The 27,217-nt window shown below is 40.2% G+C and overlaps 2 protein-coding genes across 2 annotated transcripts; both read right to left on the reverse strand.

Annotated features, from left to right (window-relative positions):
- Positions 1-2,073: 2,073 nt before the first annotated feature.
- On the reverse strand, positions 2,074-11,466 carry LOC140357986 (activating transcription factor 7-interacting protein 1-like). The gene is made up of 8 exons (XM_072442606.1): positions 11,432-11,466; positions 11,322-11,362; positions 11,195-11,229; positions 10,683-10,728; positions 10,522-10,601; positions 5,567-5,731; positions 4,042-4,232; positions 2,074-2,697 (listed from the first exon to the last, which is right to left on the reverse strand). The coding sequence occupies exons 3-8, from the start codon at positions 11,195-11,197 to the stop codon at positions 2,493-2,495; spliced, it is 690 nt and encodes a 229-aa protein (XP_072298707.1). The 5' UTR covers positions 11,198-11,229; positions 11,322-11,362; positions 11,432-11,466; the 3' UTR covers positions 2,074-2,492.
- Positions 11,467-11,526: 60 nt separating this feature from the next.
- LOC140357770 (uncharacterized) lies at positions 11,527-24,780 on the reverse strand. Its single transcript, XM_072442287.1, has 7 exons — positions 24,623-24,780; positions 16,772-16,815; positions 16,614-16,691; positions 13,410-13,482; positions 13,006-13,075; positions 12,771-12,905; positions 11,527-11,619 (listed from the first exon to the last, which is right to left on the reverse strand). The coding sequence occupies exons 1-7, from the start codon at positions 24,778-24,780 to the stop codon at positions 11,527-11,529; spliced, it is 651 nt and encodes a 216-aa protein (XP_072298388.1).
- Between the last annotated feature and the right edge of the window lie 2,437 nt (positions 24,781-27,217).

Genomic DNA, 27,217 nt, shown 5'->3' on the forward strand with positions numbered 1-27,217 from the left:
CTCTACACGAGGGGGTTTGGTAGGGCCTCACTTGCCGACATATGTGATTGTGTGGGACAATGTCACCGTGGCCCGCTCATCAGGGCGTGGTTCGCTGCCCATCAAAGGATGGTGATAGTGCTCCTAGCCCCTTACTCCCCATTTCTAAATCTTATTGAGAAGTTTTTTTCAGCTTGGAGGTGGAGGGTCTAGAGTCTACGAGCATCGGGCTCTAAATCAGAGGTCCCTCCTCCAAGCAATGGATGCTGCATGTGAGGATGTAACGGCTGATCATTGCAGGGGATGGTTGTGGCATGCACGCCGATTCTTCCCACGTTGCATTGCAAGGGAGAACATAAGATGCGATGTAGATGAGAATCTGTGACAGACAGACGTGAACGCTGAGCAGGAGAGTGAGGATGAAGACTGAAGACTTCCTTTTCTTCTGTATGTTTTGTTACAGTAGTGTAGACTGTACTTCATTTTAGTGTTCATGTTCTTTTGGTTTGACAGTGTTTTGTGCTGTACACATTTTGTGTTTCTGTTTCGCAATTACAAACTGCAACAATTTCCATGGCATGAGTCCAATACAGTTCGTCATGTGAAACCTTGTTGGCTCCTCTTGAATTTTGTTTCTGTTTGATACACATAGTATTCTGGAAAGAAAACATCTACAGTAACTATTCAGTGTCAAAGGACTAAGGCAAGATTGAAATGTGCACATGAGGGATAATTCTATAGTTCACTGACATACTGACATAACATCTAAACCTTATGACCTGCAGTGCTTAAACAATGCCAAAGGGACTTTTCATTTTGGGGTCACTGACTATTAGTATGAGAAAAGGAATTAGTTTTAATTGATGAGTTGTCTGTTTTGGGAGAGATATGACCTTTTGCAGGTGCCATAGTGTTCTGATAAACCATCTAGGTTATTTTGGCAAATATATTTAAAGCTTGGAGAAGGAACTTTTAATTTTGGAGGCACTGACTATTTTTATGAGAAAATGATTTGGTTTTGAAGCTTGACTTAACTGTTTTGGGTGAGATATGACCTTTTGAAGGTGATCTATGTAGTTTGTGCTGAACCATATAGGCTATTTTACCAAATGCACAAAGAGCTTTGAGAATGTAATTTCGGTTTCGTGAAATTGCCCAAAGCAATGGATAAAAACTGTAATATAATACTTTATTTTATTTTGTTGCAGTTAATATAATACATCCATGTTAAAAATGCATATAACACGTTCTTAAGCTTTTCTAATTATAACTTTTTTTGGTGGAATACAGCCTGTGGTAAATATTTATCATAATTTTACATCAGTCAAGAGGCAATTTGCGAAGAAAAAAAAAGCAAAAGTAAAGTTAAAAATGACAGGAAGTAGTGTTGTTGAGTGACATAGTGACATTCCACTAGAAATCCAGAGGCAATTTATAAATTCATATGCATATGCAACGGACACATTTTTCTGACAGTTTTAAACAACAATTTAACAAGTTATTGGGTAGTATTATTTGTCAAATCATCAAATGGATTTTGTGCAAATTGTGGTTGCTAGGTAATAGTTGCATCCAAACAGGAACTAAAATTACAAACGTCACCAAAACAGTCAACCTGGGGGAAAAAGACAAAGATTTTACTAAAATCTTAAATATTATCATGTTCATTACGTTTTAGTGAAATATAATCTAACTTGTCACATGCATTTGAAAGAAGACAAATGCGGAATTGACTTTAATGAGCTTTTAACTAGGGTCTATTTCAATTAATCTATATCCAAAAATAGTTTAATAGGTTAAAGGAAAAACAGAACACTTGACAAAGATAGATTAAAGGGCTGCTAGTCGATAGAACAGTTTAAAAGTGCTGGTGGGTAGGCCATATATATATTCAGCAGCCATTCTTCATAAATAAATGTGTAAATAAAAACCTGCAGCATGTTACAGTAAAATATCTCTACTATACGAAGAGGAAGGTGCTCTCAGTTCATAGTTCAGTTCTGTAGTTTTGAACAGGAAATCAATGGACTTTATGTTGCAGTTTAATATTAAAGTACCTGAGGAAGCAAGCATATAAAAAGAGATGACTTTATTCTGGAAAACATAAACAAGATTAATAAGTATACAATACATCATTCATTTGAAACATGTGAAAAAAGTTGTCCATCTGCACTAAAAAAGCACACATTTAATGTGAGTGAAAGCCATGTCCAATGTGATCCTCTGGTTGGGACACACATACTTGACCCACTGAACCACTGGACACCCATGTAAACGTTCCATATTTGACACAACATATCATTTTTGTGATTAAAAATTACAATAGTTTAAAAATGTATCCTTTAAATGAACTAAACGTTTCCGCTTAGTTTAAACAGCAGTAATATATACATCATTCATAACCATTACATAGCTATAAAATATATTTAACATATCTAAAAAATAAAATGTATTGAGTACAATGGATTAAAACATTATGAAGAACCATTTTGGAGAGCATTTCAAATCTGTCATCATAAAAAAGCACAGGCCACTTTGCTGAAAGGTCCATAGCGGCCGAACTTGTCTTTGCCGACCACAGATACGCAGATCTTGTACCCGGGCCTGTACTTGATGTGTGGGTAGAACATGGGAAGAGCCATCGCTTCAACATCTCGTATTTTCTGCCACTCATCGAACATGGAACTGCCCGTAGCTAGTTCTGTGGTGTGATATATGCTGAAAAACAGAATTTACAGTATATTCACCCACAATGACGTGATTTGTAGTATTGGCGTATTGGTGTGGAATCTTAAATACATTTTAGTTAGTAGGTATTGTTTCTAGCCATATTGTCAGTAACGTTAACCATGTTACAAAATACACAATATTGTATTCATCAAAACTATACATCAAATCTCTTCGCCTAACCTATACCCAAATGTGTTACGTATACTCTGAAACATTTATTTAGCTTGACACAAAACAACCGGTGAAATCTACTACTCTCTTTGTAAATTGGACCCTCATTGAATCATCTTGCATTGTATTGTTTTGATTGTGTTATGCACTCGAGCACAAAGAAAAATCGCCATCTGTGGGACAATAATGTTTAACTTAAGTTACAAAATATATATACCTGGATGCATTTTCCAGACAAAGTTGCTGTGTATGATGTTGCTGACACGCTCAGAATAGGTGAAGTGTATGGATTTGAAATAAAAATGTGCCAGAGAACTTCCTGGGTTCAAGTGCTAGTGTAGAAAGCAGAACTCAAGCTTTATCACCACACAGAGCTACTTAAATGTTAATTATTATATACATATATTATAATTAATAATATGTTATTTAATTAACTACAAATATCCTTTAGCATGTGCTTATATTATTATATCATGTTTTTTACAAATGTTTTAGCACAATATGTCTCATTTAATATGATTTCCAATTGACATAATTTGCTACAGGTATTATTGTAAGTTACTTTTGGCATAATATTCTAGCTAGTTTCTTGTATCATTGAAGTTGCTGATATACTTTAACAACATATAAAATGATAATACAGCAATACAGTTTGTTACTTAAGTAAAGAATACAGGAACAAGTAAATACTCAAGTAAAAGTATCACATTAAAAATACGAAAAAAGTACTCCCTTAAAAATGTACTTAAAGATTAAAAATTAAGATAAGTGTCAAATTGTAAATCTTTCACAAAGAAATCTGCAAAGAATCTGGCAGATTTTCCAGGTAATTTTTGCTCAAAGGGAACGCAAAAAGTTAGACAAGATGTCACCATTAACATGCTATGATAATAATGATAATGATAATAATGATGATGATAATAATGATGATGATAATAATGATAATAATAATAATAATAATTAATAAATAAAATAATGAGACAAAATGTAGAGAAGGAGAATTCCAGCTCTCAAATGTAGTTAAGTGAAAGTAAAATATATCCACTGTAAAATAAACAGATACTGATACCTACAAACCTGGCCTTTAATACAGTATTTTTAATTTTGTACTTTGTTACCACTGGTTTGAACATACACAGCTATTATCATTTAGTAAAGTACCTGTAGGAGTCCATGGGCGGGGCATTGGAGTCATCCTCATCCAGGGTCCAGACCACAGACAGCTGAGGGGAGGGGTTTTTGATGAGGGCTAAATCCACTTTTAGTCTGGGGGGGACGTTGTAATTAACAGCCTCTAAGGACAACATGGACGGGAACGGAAGCTCTGGTAAAGGAGGGTATGGCACCTCTTCCTATGACAAGAAAGAAATACACACCATTAATGACCAACACATAATCATCCTCGTTTTTTTATTTCCAACATTCCGAAATGTCTTGTGACAAAGTGAAAGATTATTTTTCAAACGTGAGTAACTCGGTGTCAAAGGACATCCAGGACCTTAACGCAGCCCTGATCAAAAAGCACAAGACACTTTACTAGAACCCATCTAGTAAATCCTTATTATCAATCAACCTCATTTCCACAATGCTTTAAAACTGCTGTTGTCACACCAATCCAAAAATCAGGTGAAGTTAATAACTACAAGCCAATACTAATCCTCCCTGTCGTGTCTGAAGTCCTGGAGAAGGCAGTGGCTGAACAATTTATGGAACGCCTGGAGTCAAACCAAATGCTGCATCCTCAGCAGTTTGGGTTTAGATAAAAGTACAGCACGGAAACTGCTCATTGATTCTTGCTGGAAAAGATCGAAATTTAATGGGTTTAAATCTGGTCTCCGCTCTAATGACATGGGGGTGCCGCAAGGTTCTGTGTTCGGACCACAACTATGTATATTAACGGTGTATCAGACTGCGTCCAGGGTGTCAACTGCCAGCTCTATGTTCTATATCATCCAAAACCTCCACTCAGGCAGGGCAGCAGAGGACATAGCTCAACATCTCCACCTGGCTTAAGCGATCCCACTTAACCCTAAATGTTCAGAAAAGTGTTGATATTTGTTTTTCTATCAGAGCACGTTCTTCAGATGTAATGTACGCACAAATCATGAAATAATTGTAAAAGAGACTAAATATTTAGGAGCCACAATGATGTCAATGTCAAATTTCAAAGCCAGATTAATATTTGCAAGGAGGTTGAATGAGAAGGGAGCGGTCACATCCAGCTGCTCGGATATTCTCACATCTCTGTCTCATTCTAGTCTCACCTCATGGTCTAAGTCCTCATCCTCAACACTTAAGTCGGTCGTATCCTTGTTCAAGCAGGGAATTAAGGTATTTGACAGAAAACCCATGAGGTGGCATTACACTGAGCCTCCGTCAGTGGAGACTGTGGATTGCATCAGAACCATTGGTTAAGGTTTGGATTAGGATTGAAACAATGCTATAAAAAGATTAAATAAAAAGCAAGTTACTCAACAAAGTGCACATCAATTGGTTGTTATAAATGATTTACTTTGAGTGAGTGATGAGAGTGATGTACACATTTTATTTCAAAGATGTAATGCATTACTGAGGTGGAGAAACAGCCAAACATTGTCCCCAAGTAAAATACTCAACAACAAAGCAATGATTTACTCATTTAGGTAAGAGTAAATCTTAGGAGCAGTGCGTATTGTGCATGTCTCACCGGTTCAAACTTGATCCTCTTGGGATTTCTGTTCTCTTCAGGTGAATGAGGTTCCTCTTTAGTCCTCTTTGCTGACCCTGATGCTGCAACTTGGGAGTACTGGGCTTCTTGGTCGTCTACTGGTTCTTTTTTGATATGCAAAAGCTTTGCCAATCCTTCAAATACCTGGGAAAAAAATCATATTAAACATCTTAAACCACTAGTGTCATAGCACTAAACCCTGGTGACAAATACAAAGATAAAGCATGGGTCTTGCTCAATACTCAAGTGAAAGGAAATGGACCCTGGGTAGTATATTTGCCTTTTAAAATTGTAATAAAATGTAAATATATGATTATATTTGTGTGATATATATTATCTGCATAATGATAATATGACTAGGACGGGGGTAGGTAAACATTCCCCAAGCTCTTATGTCTAAGGAAAATACCGAGACAGTTGTAAAAATAAGTGCTGGATAGTAGAAAAAGCTTCAGTTGTAGTCATCTGGACTCAGTTTGAAAAAATAGACGTTTCGACTCTCATCCAAGAGTCATTGTCAATAACAGAATTTAGGTCGAGAACTCCGATATTAATACTGTTCTGTGGTAAGACCCGCCCATTGGGAGGAGCCTTCCTGAAGTAGAAAGAGTTGTTTGTTTCAACAGAAACTCCCCCCTTGTATCTACCGAGCTAGCCTATTCAGAATCTTAATGGGCTATTAGAAACCTCTTTGTCTTTGTGAGACCCTGGCTCAACCACCCTGAGTACCTGATTAGCATCTGAATGTCCTCTAACTTTCCAGGGGTTCAGAATCCCATTATAAATAACAGGAAGATGAAACCTAAGCCCTCCATTTCTGTTTAAAGAAGGTCTTTCTTTTTTAACAAAAATAGCTTCCTTAACTCCTCTTTCAAACCATCTTTTCTCCCTGCTTAAAACCTTCACCTCACCGTCTTCAAACGAGTGATTAGAGGCTTCAAGATGGAGATGCACGGCGCTCTGTGGACCTGAACTTGTATTTCTTTTGTGCTGATAAAGCCTCTTGTGTAGAGGCTGTTTTGTCTCACCTATGTAACGTTCTTTACAACTTTCTTCACTGCATTGGATCGAATAAACTACATTGCTCTGTTTTTGAGTCGGCAACTTGTCCTTAGGGTGAACCAGTTTTTGTCTTAAAGTGTTTCCTGGTTTAAAATAAACAGGGACTTCGTGTTGTCTAAAAATTCTCTGCAGTTTTTCCGACAGGCCAGACACATAAGGGATAGAAACACCCTTCCTTCTCTGTTCAGTTTCCCTTTTGTCCTGCTTCTTGGTTCTCTTCACTCTGTTGAGAGCCCAAGCGGGGTTACCACAGGCTGAGAGGGCATTTCGGACATGTTTTTCCTCTTTCTTCTTGCCCTCTGAGCTGGTGGGCACACCTTGAGCTCTGTGTTGTAAGGTTCTGATCACCCCCAGCTTGTGCTGTAGTGGGTGGTTGGAACCAAAGAGCAGATACTGGTCCGTGTGTGTAGGTTTCCTATATACTTCTATTTGGAGTTTCCCGTCCTCTCCTCTGATCGTGGAACAATCAAGAAAGGCCAAGCAATTCTCCTTAGCTTCTTCTCTTGTGAACCTGATATGTGGGTCCACCGCATTGATGTGATCAGAGGTTTCCAGCTCTTGTTTCTTGATTGTTACAAAAGTATCATCGACATAGCGGAGCCACAGTTTTGGGGCTATGCCTGAGAATGAGGACAGTGCCTTCTTCTCAAAGTGCTCCATGTACAGGTTGGCCACTATGGGAGAGACGGGCGAGCCCATGGCACAGCCATGAATCTGTCTGTAAAATTGTCCCCGGAATTGAAAGTAAGTGGTGTTCAGACAGATGTCCAACAGTTTACATATGTGTTCAGGTGTCAGTTTGGTCCTTTCCTGTAGGGTGGTGTCTTCCTGCAGTCTGATCCTCACTGCTGCTACTGCATCAGTGGTCGGGATGCAGGTGAACAGGGACACAACATCATATGAAACCATGAGGTCATCTGGGTCCAGTTGGAGATGTTTCACTTTATCCACAAAGTTGTGCGTGTTTTCCACATGATGTTCCGAATTCCCCACAAGCGGAGCCAATATAGTTGTTAAATGCTTGGCCACATTGTAGGTGATGGAATCTGTGCTGCACACTATGGGTCTGAGTGGAACCTCCTTTTTGTGTATTTTTGGAAGGCCATAAATGCAAGGCATGGCTTCACCAGGATACAGTCTGTAATACAGAGGCCGGTCTATCGCTTCCTCTTTTTCCAGCCTTTGTAAACAGTCTATCACTTTCTTCTTGTAGCCACTGGTCGGATCTCTTTTCAAGCGCTCGTATGTGGTCGTGTCCTCGAGGAGGGTGTGGACTTTGGCTTCGTAATCAGCTGCGTTGAGAATCACAGTGCAACGTCCCTTGTCTGCTGGGAGGATGTTGATGCTATGATCTTTTTCCAGTGCTGAAAGTGCTTTCCTCTCTTCAGCTGTGATATTTGAAGGCGGTGGTTTGGCACTCTTCAGGGTCGCTGTGACACGTAACCTCAGGTCTGCAGCCTCCGATTCAGTCATTTTGTTGTTCCTAATTGCAGTTTCAGTGGCTGTGATGTAGTCCTCTGTAGGGATGTGTTTAGAGGTGACAGAAAAGTTGAGCCCTTTAGAGAGCACCTCCTTTTCTGCCTGTGTCAGAACACGATCTGATAGGTTCTTAATCCAATTGTTTTTGCTGGTCGCTAATTTGTCTGTCTCAGTCCTAATGTCTAGCTCGACCTCACCTGCATTCTTTTTGTTCAAAAGAATGTTGAACTTCTTGATTTGGCGTTCTTTGCTCTTCCTGTGCTGTGCTTCTTGTGCTGTCTGTGTAAAATCCAGCACTCTTTTGAAAGCTTCTTCAGGGAGTATGCTGGTTAATTTCTCCTGTAAAGTTCCTGTTCTGCCTTTCAATTTATCAATTCTGACGTTGTTTTCCTGGATCCTTTCACTGAGCATCTGCATAAGGCTCCTTCTCCAAATCTTCTCTGCTCTGTGTCCTCTGACCGGTGATTTGATCTGCAGGCTCTTCGGGATCATGTTGTTCTGTCTGCATCTAAGATTGAACCTCAAGTGATTCCTGTTGTCTGCTAGTTTCCTGGCTACAGATTCGCTTGGCCTTTCTTGATTGTTCCACGATCAGAGGAGAGGACGGGAAACTCCAAATAGAAGTATATAGGAAACCTACACACACGGACCAGTATCTGCTCTTTGGTTCCAACCACCCACTACAGCACAAGCTGGGTGTGATCAGAACCTTACAACACAGAGCTCAAGGTGTGCCCACCAGCTCAGAGGGCAAGAAGAAAGAGGAAAAACATGTCCGAAATGCCCTCTCAGCCTGTGGTTACCCCGCTTGGGCTCTCAACAGAGTGAAGAGAACCAAGAAGCAGGACAAAAGGGAAACTGAACAGAGAAGGAAGGGTGTTTCTATCCCTTATGTGTCTGGCCTGTCGGAAAAACTGCAGAGAATTTTTAGACAACACGAAGTCCCTGTTTATTTTAAACCAGGAAACACTTTAAGACAAAAACTGGTTCACCCAAAGGACAAGTTGCCGACTCAAAAACAGAGCAATGTAGTTTATTCGATCCAATGCAGTGAAGAAAGTTGTAAAGAACGTTACATAGGTGAGACAAAACAGCCTCTACACAAGAGGCTTTATCAGCACAGAAGAAATACTAGTTCAGGACCACAGAGTGCCGTGCATCTCCATCTTGAAGCCTCTAATCACTCGTTTGAAGACGGTGAGGTGAAGGTTTTAAGCAGGGAGAAAAGATGGTGTGAAAGAGGAGTCAAGGAAGCTATTTTTGTTAAAAAAGAAAGACCTTCTTTAAACAGAAATGGAGGGCTTAGGTTTCATCTTCCTGTTATTTATAATGGGATTCTGAACCCCTGGAAAGGTAGAGGACATTCAGATGCTAATCAGGTACTCAGGGTGGTTGAGCCAGGGTCTCACAAAGACAAAGAGGATTCTAATAGCCCATTAAGATTCTGAATAGGCTAGCTCGGTAGATACAAGGGGGGAGTTTCTGTTGAAACAAACAACTCTTTCTACTTCAGGAAGGCTCCTCCCAATGGGCGGGTCTTACCACAGAACAGTATTAATATCGGAGTTCTCGACCTAAATTCTGTTATTGACAATGACTCTTGGATGAGAGTCGAAACGTCTATTTTTTCAAACTGAGTCCAGATGACTACAACTGAAGCTTTTTCTACTATGGAACACGCCTGGACGAATGAGGGATTACACCGACATAAGTGCTGGATGTCGAGTTAAAGGTGGTATGGACGATTTTTTTCAGCAATTTTTTTTATCACATTTCCTCGTGGCGTGGATAAATCATTTGTCCTGCCACGTATCAATCATAAAACGCACCTACCGCTCACCTGCAGCCGCGTCAGGCTCGTCCCCACGTTTCCGCGTGCCTAAGCGCATGGATCTATCATAATATAGTTCCCTCAGTGTACGGGGCAAAATGAAGACGGAGAAAGACAGTTCGAGTTGACGCAGAAGTGGACGGAAATCTACGGGAGACGAGAGATGCGATGCGCTCCGTTGCGCTAATAAACAAACGCATGTGTGTGTTGTATCAGTCCGCACGGGGGAGTGCACATGCGCACTTCTGCCTGCGTTCTCAAATCGCCGAAAAATCGTCCATACCGCCTTTAACCAATGAGAAAAGTGACTACTATGTGTAAAATGTGAAATAAGAGGGAGAGGAGCAGAGAGAGAGAGATTTGGGAAAGGAGAACGGACGCTGTATTTAACGTGTGTTAACCGAGGCCCATCTCTCTCCCTTGCAAGCCATACAAAGTCTGACGTTTCTGTATCGTTTTATTTTCTAAGTTGAATTATGTTCTCTGACTGTTAAGGAACAGCATTGCTTTATGTGTAATTTCTTGACAAAAATGCCCAGTGTTTAAAAGATTGCAATCCTACCCCTTTTGGTTGACGGACGACGCTGGTTGTAGGAGATGGAGTTGTCCGCTCTCTAATATCATCAAAAGCTGCTTTCAAAGCTATAATCCAAAAATAAGATACATTTACTTTTATTTTAGCATGCTTCATTTGGACTCATAAGTTATTTAATGTATATTTACCTGCATTTTCTGCATGAAGATGCTCAAACTGTTTCTTTGTCTTTTCCTTGAAAAAACAAAAAAACAATGAAGTTATTTTCACTCTAGCATTGGTTTGGGCGCATTCAGCAGCAGTGTAACTTTAGTGCCACTCTAACCGTGCACTCAAGTTTTGAAACAGGCTATATCTGTAATGAATGACGCAGCAGAGCGGACCACAAGCTAGATCAACTTTCACTCTGTATGTGTGCCACCTGAAGCACAATTCTCTGGCCTCTCCAATGCGCATCATCCTCACTGTGTTTTTTGGCCATGAGTGAAAGAAATGATCACTGCACGTCTGATACTTCTGTCAATCTTATTGTCTCACATTTGGTTTATGTTTGCAGCGTTTATGATGGTACAACTAGAACTTGTACCATCATAAAATGTAAATGTAGTCCGCACTGGGGCTGTTCCATAAAGTACACAAACATGTGTGAAAAGACATAGTACCAGTATGTGTTTTAAGAAGAGGCTGGTATAAAACTTACCATAAACTCTTTGACAGTGGAGACTTCAACTTTGGCTGTGCGTGTTAAAGATAATCAGATAACTTCATTAACATACAACACAATACTATATACAGTATATTATAGTATATAAAAACTAAGTACTTACATTGAGACACCACTTTGGTACTGCCCGTTTCCAAAGGAACTCTGAAGGATCAAATATTTAAAACCAGGAACAGTAGTAACAGTACTTCACAGAAGGAATATTTGACATACCGTGCAATACTGGTGCTGACCTGAGATGATGTGGGAGTCTGAAAGAGAACGCATTACATATATTAGATATTGACATGTTTATTATAATAAATGCATTAATTCAAACACAAAAAAGGCTTAAAACATGAAACCTGTCGTATAAGTGCAAGAGCCTGTTCTGCTCCGTGAGTCACGGCCATCATCCGTCTCTGGAAAAATAGATTTTTATTTTTCAATTATTGAAAACACATTGAAGAGACTTTGAGGTTTTTACATATAACGAGTCATTATAATCAAGAAATAAAACAAAGCAATGACAATTATAACCCTTGGACTGAAATCGTTATCAAAGCATTTAAATCTGAACTTTTAAAAAGGGAATAATAATATCTAAAGTATATGTATATGGATGTAGAAATTACTTGGACAGCCAATCTATCAAATATATAAAAATCAAATAGGAAAAGGAAGGTGATTTTGTTCTGACGGCCAAAGAGTGGGAAAATATACATCACAATGGAGGGCCACAAAGTCCCATGTTGGAGGGAGTTCTGTTGGAGGAAGGTGACCTTTCTTTTCTTTGTATGTTTGTTTGTTTTATGAACAAGTCGGTGTAATAATCCCTCATTTGTCCAGGAGTGTTCTATTGTAGAAAAATTCCGTTGTATCATCTGGACTCTGTTTTTGTAAAAACAAAGTGTTCGACTCTCATCCAAGAGTCAGTCTTAATCTGTGAATCGAGTCTGGGAACTGAAGGGGAATCTAAATATGTTAACCATTACTATATTGTGTAACCAACTATATTCATTTTACGAGACTGTATTAAAAGTATAAACCAACTATATTCATTTTAGACTGTACGCACAACACATATCGTTCTAGTTGACACTGCTACTTTTTGAGACATCCTCTGATAAGCAAGGACACCTTCCCGGAGAGGCTGCAGACACCAAGGCCACGGACGTGCGAACAAGCTCATGGAAGAACAATGGAAGGAGGTGTCAACCGTCATATTCCGCCTTATATCTGAATGTTATAAATATATGGCAGAGCAGGGAAATCGGCGTGATTCTGGAACGCCCGTGTAAGTCGCCGGTCACATTTGTTAGGGACAGATGGTAAGCGAGCTCTGTTTATCTGTGTTAGTATTGTACATGGTAGGGATTAAACATCTTATTGATTTTAACTTTCTGATTCATGCCTTTTCTTTCATAAACGAGCACGCCAACAGAACTCAGGTTTACATCCTACTCCGCGTACACAGAGTAAGATATAAACTCAGGATTTTTGTACAATTGTTTGTACAAAAACACTCACATTGAAACATTGTCAAAAGTTGATATGTCAGATGGTATTTCACCTGCAGTATTTTGATTGACGCCTCATAGCTCATCCCCTGATTCAGTTTTTGTTGAATATTTTCTAATAAAGCATCCAGATTGCTCTCCTTTTCTTTGATTGCACTGCGAACCTCCTGTTCCACCAACTGTTCCAGCTGTGGACACAAATAAAAACATTACGACACAAAGTATAGCAAAACTATCATGGTGTGTAGAAAACTGGATTATGTGCAGGAGTAAACACATGACTGTTACCTCTCGCTTGGAGACTGTGATTTTCTGTGAGCTGGAGCCAGGATCAGATCTGGAGCTGAGGAAACTCATTCTGTCAATCAAACAATGTATACTTTAAAAACAGATATGTCTCACATTACTATAGAAAATTATTGAATTCATTAACGGTTTGAGAGACAAATATGAGAGCAAGAATATGAATCAGGAGCTTAAATACAAGTTGAATTAGAATTACATGCATACGTTAAGACGAGGTTTGAGAGGTTAGACTATAATCTGGCTTTGATGTGATGTGAACAATTTGGACGAACACGTTTTGTTTGATGGGAAATCCAGCAGCAAAAACGCACAAACTCATCAAAACACTGTAGATAGAGTTTACACGATACACGACAGTAAAGACAGAGGTGAAGATCGAAGTGTACCTGGAAGAGAAAACGTGGAGGGACTTGAGGTGGTTTGTTGTTTTGGGGCAGCGACCTTTTTCTTCTTCTTCGTCTTCAGTGAAACAAAACGCGTGCAGTTCACTTTAAGCGGCCTCAGCGCCATCTGCCGGTCTGGAGGGAGAAGTCATCAAGCGCAACTTTCATTGTAAATAAAAAAAAATGAATATTTAAATGAATACATATTATATATATTAGAGAGAGAGAGAGTAACAGTTGTTGGATTTTATTTAAATTGTGTAAAATCAAATTACAGCAGCAGCAAATATTAAAAAATATATATATTAAAGATGTTTAAAGATTCAAATAACCCTATTTATTTATAGGGTATTTACAAATTATGCTGATATTTTAGGCACAAGATACTACATAATTGGTAGTATTAAAAAAAGGGTATTAACAAATTATGCTAATATACTTAAAGCGGTACGTCACCTGCTTGATTTAATGGAAATAGAAAGTTAAGATTAGAATGCACTCATTTAGTTCAAATTTGAGCTTTGGGACATGAAATGATGGTGCTGATCCTGGGCTAAATCCCAAATGTTTCGGGAGTCCGGCTGTGCTGAGTTTATAAACAACTTCTGCATCCGTTGCCAGGATACCGACAAGAATGGGCAGAGCTTACACATGTTGACTTATTCAAATAGAGTGGCAGAGTTGCATTTGTTATGGCAAATCAAAAGAGGAGAATGGCCAAATTGAAGGAAATATTGACCAGCAAAGTATTTCCAATAATTCTCTAATTCTCATGGTACACAAAATATCTTCCATTCTTGCAGCTATTTATATTTTAAATGCTGATCAGGGTAGGAATGCGCAGCTCTGTTGTTGGGGCCAGCCGTGGATAGTGGGCATAGAGCGCCAGCCAATCAGAATGAGCCTGTGTGCCATGTGCCACTGTGATGAAGGCCAACCAATCAGAATGCAGAGATTCGTGTTCGTTCACAAATTCATCTCAAGAGACCCGAGTTCAATTCCTGCTGTGCCCAGAAGAAGAGGAACGTTTCAAAGGATCAAAACTTGAAATATATGAAGTTTATGAGTTCAAACATTAAATGTATAAAGTTTATGAGTTCAAACTTTAAATGTATAAAGTTTATGAGTTGGTGTGTCAGTTGGCACTTGTTAAAAGGTCAGATCATGAGAAGGACTCACATGCAGCTGCTGGGACTGATTTGCAATATTAATAAAATCACAAATTGATCACAAATAGTGATTTCTGCTTCACCTTAAAAGATTTACCCACGTCACACCTTCTGCATAAATAAACTTGGAGTGGGTCAGAAACAGGGAGTTTAGTCTGCAGGGGTCAGAGGTCACACTATCACATCTCTAACACTGCAGCACTGAACTGTACTATTGTGTTCAGTTTATGTTCTGCAGAGAAATAAAACATTTACTCATATTATTAATGATATGATATCTCAATCATTTAAAGAATATTGTATTGTTATATTGGAAAGAAAACACAAAAAAACATGTACTTTTAAGAATATTTATTGACAGGGAAAATACCAGAAATATTAAGTTTCATTTATTTACACTTCAGACAGCATTCATTACTTGACAGTAGTATTTACAATAAATATACAGATATATAGAGTCCAGGGAAGTATGTGTGGATGTGTGACTGTGAGGGCCTGCTTCAGCTCCAGTTTGCAGAACCTGCACGTTCTCCCTGGGGCAGAACCTGCACGTTCTCCCTGGGGCAGGTGACTCCTCTCTCTTCCTCTTCTGTTGCTTCCTTTCCTCCTCTCTCTGTCTTGTGGCCTCCAGCTCCCTCTGGAAGAACTCTGTGTCCACAAAGTCCGTAAAAGGTGGTGTTTCTTCAGGGCTGCTGCTGCTGCTCAGGGCGTCCTGAGAAAGAGACGGTGATGGTCAGAACTGTAGGAGGCGACGAGGTGATGGTCGGAGCTCTAGGAGGCGAGGTGATGGTCGGAGCTCTAGGAGGCGAGGTGATGGTCTGAGGAGGAGGCTTCACTGTGGCAGGTGTCGTGGTGACGACAGGTGTTGTGGTGACGACAGGTGTCGTAGTGACAACAGGCGTCGTAGTGACAACAGGCAGAGTTGTGGTGCTGCCAGAGTGTCTGTGTTTGCTCCAGTTTTTCGGGGCTGATGTTGAGTGAAGATGATGCATTTAATAATTTTATGTGATGATGATGTAATGATAAATATGTAGTTTTGTGGTCGGGTGTAGCGCGCTGTTGGCTGATTGGCTCAGGGACAGTGGAGGGGGAGGCGGCCTGTTGTGACGACTGCGGCTGAAGCTTCACTGGAGGAGGAACTACAGAACAAAACAGATGAATGTTTTAGTGATAAGCAACACGTGTGCACATGAAATACAACACATGACACAGATTTAGAACCACTGCACTGGCTGTCAAACTACTGTCAGCATGAGGCATTCATCTGTACACTCTGTGATCGTTTGACTGAGACAGACACAGACACACATGGAGCATGAAGCATTCATCTGTACACTCTGTGATCGTTTGACTGAGACAGACACAGACACACATGGAGCATGAAGCATTCATCTGTACACTCTGTGATCGTTTGACTGAGACAGACACAGACACACATGGAGCATGAAGCATTCATCTGTACACTCTGTGATCGTTTGACTGAGACAGACACAGACACACATGGAGCATGAAGCATTCATCTGTACACTCTGTGATCGTTTGACTGAGACAGACACAGACACACATGGAGCATGAAGCATTCATCTGTACACTCTGTGATCGTTTGACTGAGACAGACACAGACACACATGGAGCATGAAGCATTCATCTGTACACTCTGTGATCGTTTGACTGAGACAGACACAGACACACATGGAGCATGAAGCATTCATCTGTACACTCTGTGATCGTTTGACTGAGACAGACACAGACACACATGGAGCATGAAGCATTCATCTGTACACTCTGTGATCGTTTGACTGAGACAGACACAGACACACATGGAGCATGAAGCATTCATCTGTACACTCTGTGATCGTTTGACTGAGACAGACACAGACACACATGGAGCTCACTCACTTTGGGTTCTCTCTTCTCCAGGAGCATCAGATGCAGAATGTGTGGGACGAGCTGCATCTGAAACAACCAAAACACCACAATATAGGTTTATGTTTGTTTAGATTATTCTATTAAAATGTCAGACCTGGAGCTGAAGTACTTCCAGACTCGGGCAGAACAAACCTCAGCTCCTGTGGAAGTGGCACTGGAGGCTTGAGGGGCAGCACATCTGCAGCAGCTGAAGAGAGGAAAGAAATATATGATACGTTTGATCAACTTTGATCTTACAGTGAATAAGCAACAAGTAAAAGCTCTTACATCCTGTGGTTCCTCCAGAACAGTCTGTTTGGACTATGCAGCTGCTGTAAGAGAAGAAGAATCATAATGAGTCATATTTAGCCGTTAGTAACAACGCACACTTACACGCAGACTGCAGGAAGACACCACCCTACAGGAAAGGACCAAACTGACACCTGAACACATATGTAAACTGTTGGACATCTGTCTGAACACCACCTACTTTCAATTCCGGGGACAATTTTACAGACAGATTCATGGCTGTGCCATGGGCTCGCCCGTCTCTCCCATAGTGGCCAACCTGTACATGGAGCACTTTGAGAAGAAGGCACTGTCCTCATTCTCAGGCATAGCCCCAAAACTGTGGCTCCGCTATGTCGATGATACGTTTGTAACAATCAAGGAACAAGAGCTGGAAACCTTCTCTGATCACATCAATGCTGTGGACCCACATATCAGGTTCACAAGAGAAGAAGCTAAGGAGAATCGCTTGGCCTTTCTTGATTGTTCCACGATCAGAGGAGAGGACGGGAAACTCCAAATAGAAGTATATAGGAAACCTACACACACGGACCAGTATCTGCTCTTTGGTTCCAACCACCCACTACAGCACAAGCTGGGTCTGATCAGAACCTTACAACACAGAGCTCAAGGTGTGCCCACCAGCTCAGAGGGCAAGAAGAAAGAGGAAAAACATGTCCGAAATGCCCTCTCAGCCTGTGGTTACCCCGCTTGGGCTCTCAACAGAGTGAAGAGAACCAAGAAGCAGGACAAAAGGGAAACTGAACAGAGAAGGAAGGGTGTTTCTATCCCTTATGTGTCTGGCCTGTCGGAAAAACTGCAGAGAATTTTTAGACAACACGAAGTCCCTGTTTATTTTAAACCAGGAAACACTTTAAGACAAAACTGGTTCACCCTAAGGACAAGTTGCTGACTCAAAAACAGAGCAATGTAGTTTATTCGATCCAATGCAGTGAAGAAAGCTGTAAAGAACGTTACATAGGTGAGACGAAACAGCCTCTACACAAGAGGCTTTATCAGCACAGAAGAAATACAAGTTCAGGACCACAGAGTGCCGTGCATCTCCATCTTGAAGCCTCTAATCACTCGTTTGAAGACGGTGAGGTGAAGGTTTTAAGCAGGGAGAAAAGATGGTTTGAAAGAGGAGTCAAGGAAGCTATTTTTGTTAAAAAAGAAAGACCTTCTATCTTTCACTAACTTCATTCTATCTTCCTGTTATTTATAATGGGTTACTGAACCCCTGGAAAGGTAGAGGACCAGGACATTTAGATGCTAATCAGGTACTCAGGGTGGTTGAGCCAGGGTCTCACAAAGACAAAGAGGATTCTAATAGCCCATTAAAATTCTGAATAGGCTAGCTCGGTAGATACAAGGGGGGAGTTTCTGTTGAAACAAACAACTCTTTTTACTTCAGGAAGGCTCCTCCCAATGGGTGGGTCTTACCACAGAACAGTATTAATATCGGAGTTCTCGATCTAAATTCTTTTATTGACAATGACTCTTGGATGAGAGTCGAAACGTCTATTTTTTCAAACTGAGTCCAGATGACTACAACTGAAGCTTTTTCTACTATGGAACACGCCTGGACGAATGAGGGATTACACCGACAACGCACACTTACATTTGACCTGTTGTTTATATCATAAGTAAGTTTATATTGCTGTTTTATTTAGCAATGTTAGTGTGAATGAGCAGAAGAAGCTCTCACTCATTCATATTGAACACCAGATAATATGACTTACTCTCATCACAGATGCATGAATTCAGAGCAGGACCTGAACAGGGTCAGGAACAACTGAACTCATGCACAGGACAGAACGTGTCCCAAAGTGTCTTTCATGGCAGGACATCTGTGTGTGAACTTCTGTAAACCTGAGGATGATGGAGCTCAGCAGTGACTGGTGCAGACACGGCTGGAATAAAAGACAAACCTTTTTAACACATGGTACATCCAAAATGGAGCTAAAGCGTTACAGACACATTACACACATCCACGTGTTGTTTGGACGGAGATGCTGAACATTGTCCTCTCCAGCACGTCCTCTTCAGCCACTACTAAAGGAAAAGACATGAAATGAAACAGAAGTGACTGATCCTCTACACGGTGTGACTCTGTGTGACTCCACACAAACCAAGAACACATGATTTATGTAGTTATACTCACCCAAGGGCTCACGAAGAGAGCTGGTGGGGACACGAGTGGGTGGGACAGAGGACGGGACAGAGGAGGGCAGGATAGTGGAGGACAGGATAGTGGAGGACAGGATAGTGGAGGACAGGATAGTGGAGGACAGGATAGTGGAGGACAGGGCAGAGGAGTACGGGGGAGAGGAGTACGGGGCAGAGGAGGACAGGACAGAGGAGGACAGGACAGAGGAGTACGGGGCAGAGGATTACGGGGCAGAGGAGGACAGGACAGAGGATTACGGGGCAGAGGAGGACAGGACAGAGGAGTACGGGGCAGAGGAGGACAGGACAAAGGAGGACAGGACAGAGGAGTACGGGGCAGAGGATTACGGGGCAGAGGAGGACAGGACAGAGGATTACGGGGCAGAGGAGGACAGGACAGAGGAGTACGGGGCAGAGGATTACGGGGCAGAGGAGGACAGGACAGAGGATTACGGGGCAGAGGAGGACAGGACAGAGGAGTACGGGGCAGAGGAGGACAGGACAGAGGAGGACAGGACAGAGGAGTACGGGGCAGAGGATTACGGGGCAGAGGAGGACAGGACAGAGGATTACGGGGCAGAGGAGGACAGGACAGAGGAGTACGGGGCAGAGGAGGACAGGACAAAGGAGGACAGGACAGAGGAGTACGGGGCAGAGGATTACGGGGCAGAGGAGGACAGGACAGAGGATTACGGGGCAGAGGAGGACAGGACAGAGGATTACGGGGCAGAGGAGGACAGGACAGAGGATTACGGGGCAGAGGAGGACAGGACAGAGGAGTACGGGGCAGAGGAGGACAGGACAGAGGATTACGGGGCAGAGGAGGACAGGACAGAGGATTACGGGGCAGAGGAGGACAGGACAGAGGAGTACGGGGCAGAGGATTACGGGGCAGAGGAGGATGGGGCAGAGGAGGACAGGGGAGAGGAGGACAGGAGAGAGGAGGACAGGAGAGAGGACAGGACAGAGGAAAGGACAGAGGAAAGGACAGAGGAAAGGACAGAGGACAGGACAGGAGAGAGGAACAACATAATCAACATAATTGTTGAGTCATTCATATGCATTTTGGCTCTTGTTTACAGTCTGTTGCTAGGTAACAGTTGTGGAATGTCCTCCACATTAACATTAAGTGAAGGCATTTCCCCCATTGTGGGACAAACAAAGTCTCTCTTACTTGTGATGAATTGTTGATGCTACAACTACTTTTATGAAAAATAAGAGACAACACAACACACAGATCACGTAATATTACACCTTATATAAAACTACACAACTACAAACCTTTAAATGTAATAAAGTTTAACTTAACAGGGCTGAATATCACACAAAACTGACAGAAAAGTCGCGTTAGTTGTTCAACAGAGACATGGCAGTAGCAGTGACTTTACGTGACTAAAAACACAGTTTCAAAAGTGCAAAACACAAGATGAACTTTACCTGAAAACGTCCTCAAATGCCCGTTATAAATGCCACAAAATACGAGTGTTCTGGGGCAGTAAAATGTCCATAAGAAGGTGAAAACAGGAGCATATTTAGGTGTCCCGGTCGCACTGAATGAATGACGTCACTCTGCATTCAAACATGGCGCACTCTCGCCACAGCGCCGCCGCTGGCCAAAAGTATATTACATCCGTAGTGGTTTAGCACTACCATAGGAAATGAATGGGATTCTGTTTAGGGCTGTTTAGCTAAAGAATGGTTATGTACTGTTTTATTTTAGGGACTTGTAAATGTTTCTGTGTGTTTTTTGTGTGTTTCTCTCTTTTGCTGCCAAACCTATAGCCTCATTTGGGAACACAAATAAATAAAGTGACGTAAAGAGCTGTGATTCTCATCTAATTCTCATCTCATAATGCAAATGAGACTTTTAAATTCACACGTTCATACATTGGCCACTAGATGGTGGTGTAGTTCCTCAACAGTTTAATATGAATGACTTATTAGATCAATATTGGCTAAGATGAGATAAAAAAAAGTAATTAACTTCTTTAAATAAATAACTCTTACGCCTAAAATGTCTGTTATGTCATAGTTTACTTCAGACCAGACCATATATTCCTTACAAACAAGTAAAGAATATATGAATAGATAATTATATTAAACATGTACTGGAGATTTACTAGAGAACAACCATGCATTTTTCTTTCTTGCAAAACAAAACTGGGTAAAAGTATTAAATTAATGAAATTTCACTGGAATTTCTCCATGGAACACTTGGATGATTGAGAGACAACTAGATCAAAAACCCAACATGGGCCAAAATAATCTACAAATATTTTCTTAAGTTTATTTTTTACATAAAACAATGCAATTACCAACCACATTTCTGCTAGAACTGTAACTCTGGACAATACAACCTGGACAATGTTATCAGCAATTCAAGTGAGACATTCCAAAATTGTCAGCTTGTTTTCTTGCACCACATGACATGAAAATACAGTGGTCAAATACATAGAAGTGGTTTCACAAAACATGTTCAAGTTAACTTCAAATGGCATCTTTGAAACTCACTGCGTGTCTTTGGTGTCATAAACAAATAACATAAAATTAACATAAAAGGTTATATTCCACAAATAACGCTTACACATCAAGAAAAAGCATGAGAAAACAGTTGAAACGCAGTAGAACTACCGGTAGTCGGCCTGAAGTTGTGCAATGACTTTCTGGCACAATGTGAAAGCGTTCTATAATTAGGCTTTATGTTTTGGATAAGCCGTTGGTTTTCACATCCTTCCGCTTTTCACTTGTCAGTCTGCTCCTCCCCAGCCACACCCTCTGAGGAAAGATAAAAGGCACAAGAGGAGACAACTGTATTGTAAACGTGTAGTATACGTTTTAGTTACATCTGCAATAAAAGTAGTGGTAGTAGCAGGAGACGTAGTAGTAGTAGTGATATGGTAATAATCTTGATAAAGTTATAGGTTATGTGATAAAGGCAGCGATGGAAGGAATACTTTGAAAATGCAGTACAATGTATTCTGTACTGTATTCTGAATATTTAGATTATTTCCACGTTGAATTTCATTAGACTATAATAGTGTGAGAGCTTAACATAGGCTTAAAATTGCCTTTGTTTTGTGTCACTGTTTGTTATCCATTTATTTAAAATAACAGAACATTAGAGAAGGAAAAATTGCACATCCAGAGCAGTCTTTTCTTTTCCCCCATTAAAAAGCCAAAAGTGCTTGATCAAATACCATAATGTACTCCTCTAATTTTAGGAAAGTAACTGTATTCTAAGTACCACCAAAAGAAAGAACAACTGTAGCGGAATACATATTTTTCTATGTGTACTTTACAACACTGGATGAAGATAATTGACAAAAAAAGTGAATTATATAAAACTGAAAAAAAATAAAATTGAAAAATAAAATACAGTAGGATATTTCCTCTGAATAACAATAGTTTAGTCTGACTGATACAGTTCATGTTCATCCAATATTATCATTTCTTTCTTTGCATTTTTTAAAAGTATTGCTGTTTCAAGAGTGTGTTTTGGCACATTATGAAAAATGTATCCATGCATTCCTGAATAAAAAGAGATGCATATTATGGGATGTGCTGGAATATTGAAATATCGTTAAACTGTGATCAAGTACACAGTATATTTTGCTAGTATTTTTTGATATATTTTGCAAAAGAATTAGCTTTTTAAGAGAAAATGTGTTTATGCAAAATATTTGACCCGATATTGTATTGTGAGCCATATATCGCATGGAATCAGTGTCTGCACCGTGTTGACCTGCACTTAACGGCACAGACTAGACTACAACATATCATGAAGTCACTAAACTATAGCGGCGGGTGAGATAATGGTCAGAATTGCTCAGCACAAAAGTTAATCCGAGGTTGTAGAAGCACTCAATGGGCTCCACTCACAAACGGACGAGCAGCGCTGGCTCTATCACAACCCTGTTCCTCTGCAGGATTAACACTGCTCTGTGGAAGCACTGGGACCTGTGCGAGACAGGGAAGTGCGGCAGGAAAGAGGAAGTGAGCTGTTTATGGAGAAAAGGGTGGGTGAACTTGACATGCTGCGGTTAAATAAACTATTAGGGTTTAATTGCGCTTCTAATCTTGGATCAGTAAAGTGGCCGGCAGAATTGTTTCATGTGAGAATAAACATTTTTTGTTAACATTTCTATAAATTGTGATTCAACAAGGTCTAAACTGTGGACAGAATCACTACTAAAACATGACGTGTAGAACTAAATTGGTCCAGTTTAAACTAGTGAAGATCAAGGACCAATTGGACCAAAATGACAATTAAAAACAAAATATATATCTTATGTAAGGTCAACTCCTCAAAATGGCATCATATAACCCATGAATGTGATATATTGTTATATATTATAATCCTCTGGGCTCAGACAGTTGTGAAAAGTGCTTATAAACTCATCTCGGTGAATAGTTTGCATTGTCAGAAGGCAATAGGTAAGTGAGCAATACACTTACCTATAAATTAGTTCAGTTTTTCATTTTTTATATCAGTAAAAATCAGGTATATATTTATGAATACAGCACTTTTCAAGATACTGAAAGATGCATTACAGTTATTGACAAACACTTTTTACAGCTCAATTATGTTGAATCCTAAAAGTTATTAGTACTATTGTAGAACTTTGTTTTGGGTCCTCCACATTTCTTTATAGTAGAAAATTCTCAACTGCCTTGGCCATTTGGGGTCATCCCCTCGGAGACTATTTTAACCAAACCCTGTTGCCTGGTGTCCCACCCGCGGCTATTTACACACCAGCAGGGGAAAATGTATGACTTAAATCCAACAGTAGAGTTAAAATAGCTGCAAAGTACATTTCATGAGCCCGCTTGGATTAACCAGCTTTCTTCAGCAGACGCAAACATTTAAACATAAAAATAAATTGGAACGTTGCCAATAATGTATGGCATTTGTAAGTATCTGTGACTTGTTCATACATTTTGCATGGTGAACATTGCTTCATCACCCCAAATTGGATATACGGTTACCATTTTGCACATCGATTGTAAAGGAACCACAAAGGTCGTACCCAAAGTGCAATCCTGAAGGTTTCTCACGGTTATTTCGGTCATACTATGGCCATAGGAATCCCAGACACACATTTAGTCTGAGCGTACATCTCTGTTCCTGTTCCTCTAATTAACTGGACTCCAAAACAAAACCAAATGTGCGCAGCATTTGCCGTAATAAATGTCTCACTATTTATATAGGTTCTCAAACAATTAGAACCAATCCAGCCGCCTTTTATAATCAGAGGTGGAGAGTAGAAGAAGCAGTTTTCACACACCATACTTTTTCTCCTTGAACATATATATAAAGTATAACAGCAATATGTTGGTTACTCTTCCCATTTCCCAAGTAACAAAGACTGTGTTTCTTGCACCGCTTCTTCAGATTGAACAGAACATTTAGAAAAATTATTTCGTTTTTCTCATTTTTGTAGTCTAACCAGGATTTGACGCATTTCCAATGTTTGGTTTAGTTGGAATTCTAATGTTGCGCAAGTGTGAATACTCCCTAATTCTAAAAGTAACAGTTCTATCATCCTAAAAACCTCAGTATTCACACTTGAAACTCCTCTTGCTGCAGCTCGATGACACAAAGACTCGCACAGCATTAAAAGGGGTCAAAGTTCAAAGGGCAGGAGAGGTCATCGCGAAGGCTGATGGGGGGGTTCCTGTCACCTTCCCGCCCAGCTGTCCACACTAAAGCTCGTCTGTATCCGTGGTGCCAAGTACGACCGCGTGGATGTGTCCAGCCTCAGCAGCACGTACGGGGGGACGGCGGTGTTGACAATAGCGATGTCTTTGTTTAGGTGAAGAGGAGCCGCTGGTGTGCGCATATCCTCCAATGTTTGTGGGGAGGAAGGAAGATTAGAGGGTTACGCACTGAAGGCTATTTTTGGAGGCATTGTTGTGATGGACATGTTTCCATTCAGTCTTTCACTTTATGGTTATAGATATGTAGCACAATGAAAACTCTTCACTTTTATGCATGCTATCTAATATACTTGCTTTCTGTTACATTTAAAGAAGTTATTTGACATTTTGTTATATGTAAAGAACAATAGTCATCTAAAACGGTTGAATCACAGAAACAGGTTCATTGACTTCCTGTTCAAAATGGCAGAACTGATTAGCCCCGCCTCTTCATCGTGGCCTTTCACCATAAAAAGCAGCAGATTTTCATTTACCTGTTTTTGTACCTGAAAAATGGCTACGGTATGACCCTGAATAAAATTTCTTTTGTAAGCGCAGGGCTGTGGGTGGGGTTAGGGGGTAGGTGAAAACAGCTTCAACTACTTGAACATACAGGATTAAGATGAGGCCTGACTCGTGGGCCCCTGGTGGAGGTTGATGTTGCCTCGTGTCACTTCTGGGCCCCGTGTCTTGTGTCCTGTGGCTGTGCTCCTGTCCCGTATCTGCTCCTCTGATGCTGCGTTTCCAATTGGTTCATCTGTACTCAGCCTCATGTATTTTAGCGTGTGTGAATGTGACTTTAAGTGAGTAGTTTGGTTGTGTGAGCGTTGTGTCAGTTGTGGGGGTAGGTTGGTTAGGATGTGGGCATTTGGGATTGGGATTAATCAATTACTCAAACGTGCATGAATCAATCAAAATACAAGTCAGAGTAAACCAAAGATGAACCTAAAAGTGCACTCTACATAATGTCCCCTTTCTAGTTTTATCTTGTGTGTCTTTTTTGATTTAGTGATGTGACAATTGGAGAATATATGTTATTAAAGTGTATATTATTGTCACAGGAAAAATCATAATTTATTAAATAGAAGAACTTGTCAACTCAGTAACATTATAATTTCTTTGCCTTTTGTAAATTATATGTTTTGCATTGCTACTGTTTGTCAAAATGTATCACCTCAAATGAACCCTATTCAATGACCACACTCTTTTCACAGTGCATTCCTTGCATGGTATATTTTATCTGTGCAGTAATAGGCTAAAGGCTGCGATGACTAGCTAACATTGTGAACTGAGTTTACGGCTTGAGCTTCATCTGTGTTCAGCTTCATCTGTGTTCAGCTTCATCTTTGTTCAGCTTCATCTTTGTTCAGCTTCATCTTTGTTCAGCTTCATCTTTGTTCAGCTTCATCTTTGTTCAGCTTCATCTTTGTTCAGCTTCATCTTTGGTCATTTATATTTCCGTGTTGACATTTGCAGTTTTCACATCCTCCACGACTTATGCTCATGAGCCTGTAATACTTTTACTACAGTAGCTCATTCTTCCGCGCACTCTACTTATTTAAACAAATTAATGAAAATGTGCACATGCAAATAAATGGAAAGCGAGTGTGTTTGTCTGAACGTATCCAGCCTTTTCCAGTGTTTAATCTTTGCACTACTCCAGCCATGTGATTTGTTGTTTATAACTTTTGAATATACGTATTTTCAAGCGTAAAAAAGTCAACAATGAACTGAATAAAAACAACAAAAAATTATAATAAATCAAAAGTTCCACAGTATGACATTAACTTATTTATCTGAAGTGTTTTTCCAAGTATTTCTAAGCAGTAAAACCACTTACTAATTTAATAAATGCTAAATATATAAGATACATTCAATAGTTTGGCTTATTCCTGGCAAAGCAGCATCTCAATGGAGTCAAGAAGGTCGCGGAAGGACCTCACAGAAAAGTTACATAGTGCACCTTTAATATAGTTGTATCACATGAAAACAAACACTGTTCTTGATATCATTGCTGTTGATTTGACATAGTTTTACAGCAGTTTTTCAGAGCTACAGTATCTCCAGTCATTTAACACATTTTTTTAAACATTTTATTCAACATTAGTTTATTGTTGTCTTGTCCATAAGTTTCCATAAATAATATAGAGCTAGTATTGTTCTCCCCATCATAGCTCGTGTATAACATGTATCCTCTCCAGCACCACCTTGTATCTCTCCAGTGGACGCAGAGTTTTCCTGTGTGGCTTCCATGTGCCTCCTGCTGATTGGCCGATTCACACACAAACAAAAACACACCCAAACGAAACAGGAAGTTGAGGATCAGGGGCGTTTTTCCTGCCCAGAAGTAGATGTGAAAAGATGGAAAATGTCGAAGGATCTCAGAAGTATAACACTCATAACAATATCAATAGCAACAAATGAAACCAGCAGCTTAAGGTTTCAAAACAACACTCACACTGTAAAAAAGTGTTTGGAATTCAATATTTCTACCAAGCATTACGGATGTCTTTATCGCTAGCAAATTTAAAAGGGATATTTTTTCTTAAACTTTTCTCATCACTAGTCTAATTCACTTTA

This window comes from Eucyclogobius newberryi, unplaced genomic scaffold, assembly GCF_026437365.1.
Source record: "Eucyclogobius newberryi isolate DKJ021-1_F unplaced genomic scaffold, fEucNew1.0.hap1 SCAF_13, whole genome shotgun sequence".
NCBI classification, from domain to species: Eukaryota; Metazoa; Chordata; class Actinopteri; order Gobiiformes; family Gobiidae; genus Eucyclogobius; species Eucyclogobius newberryi.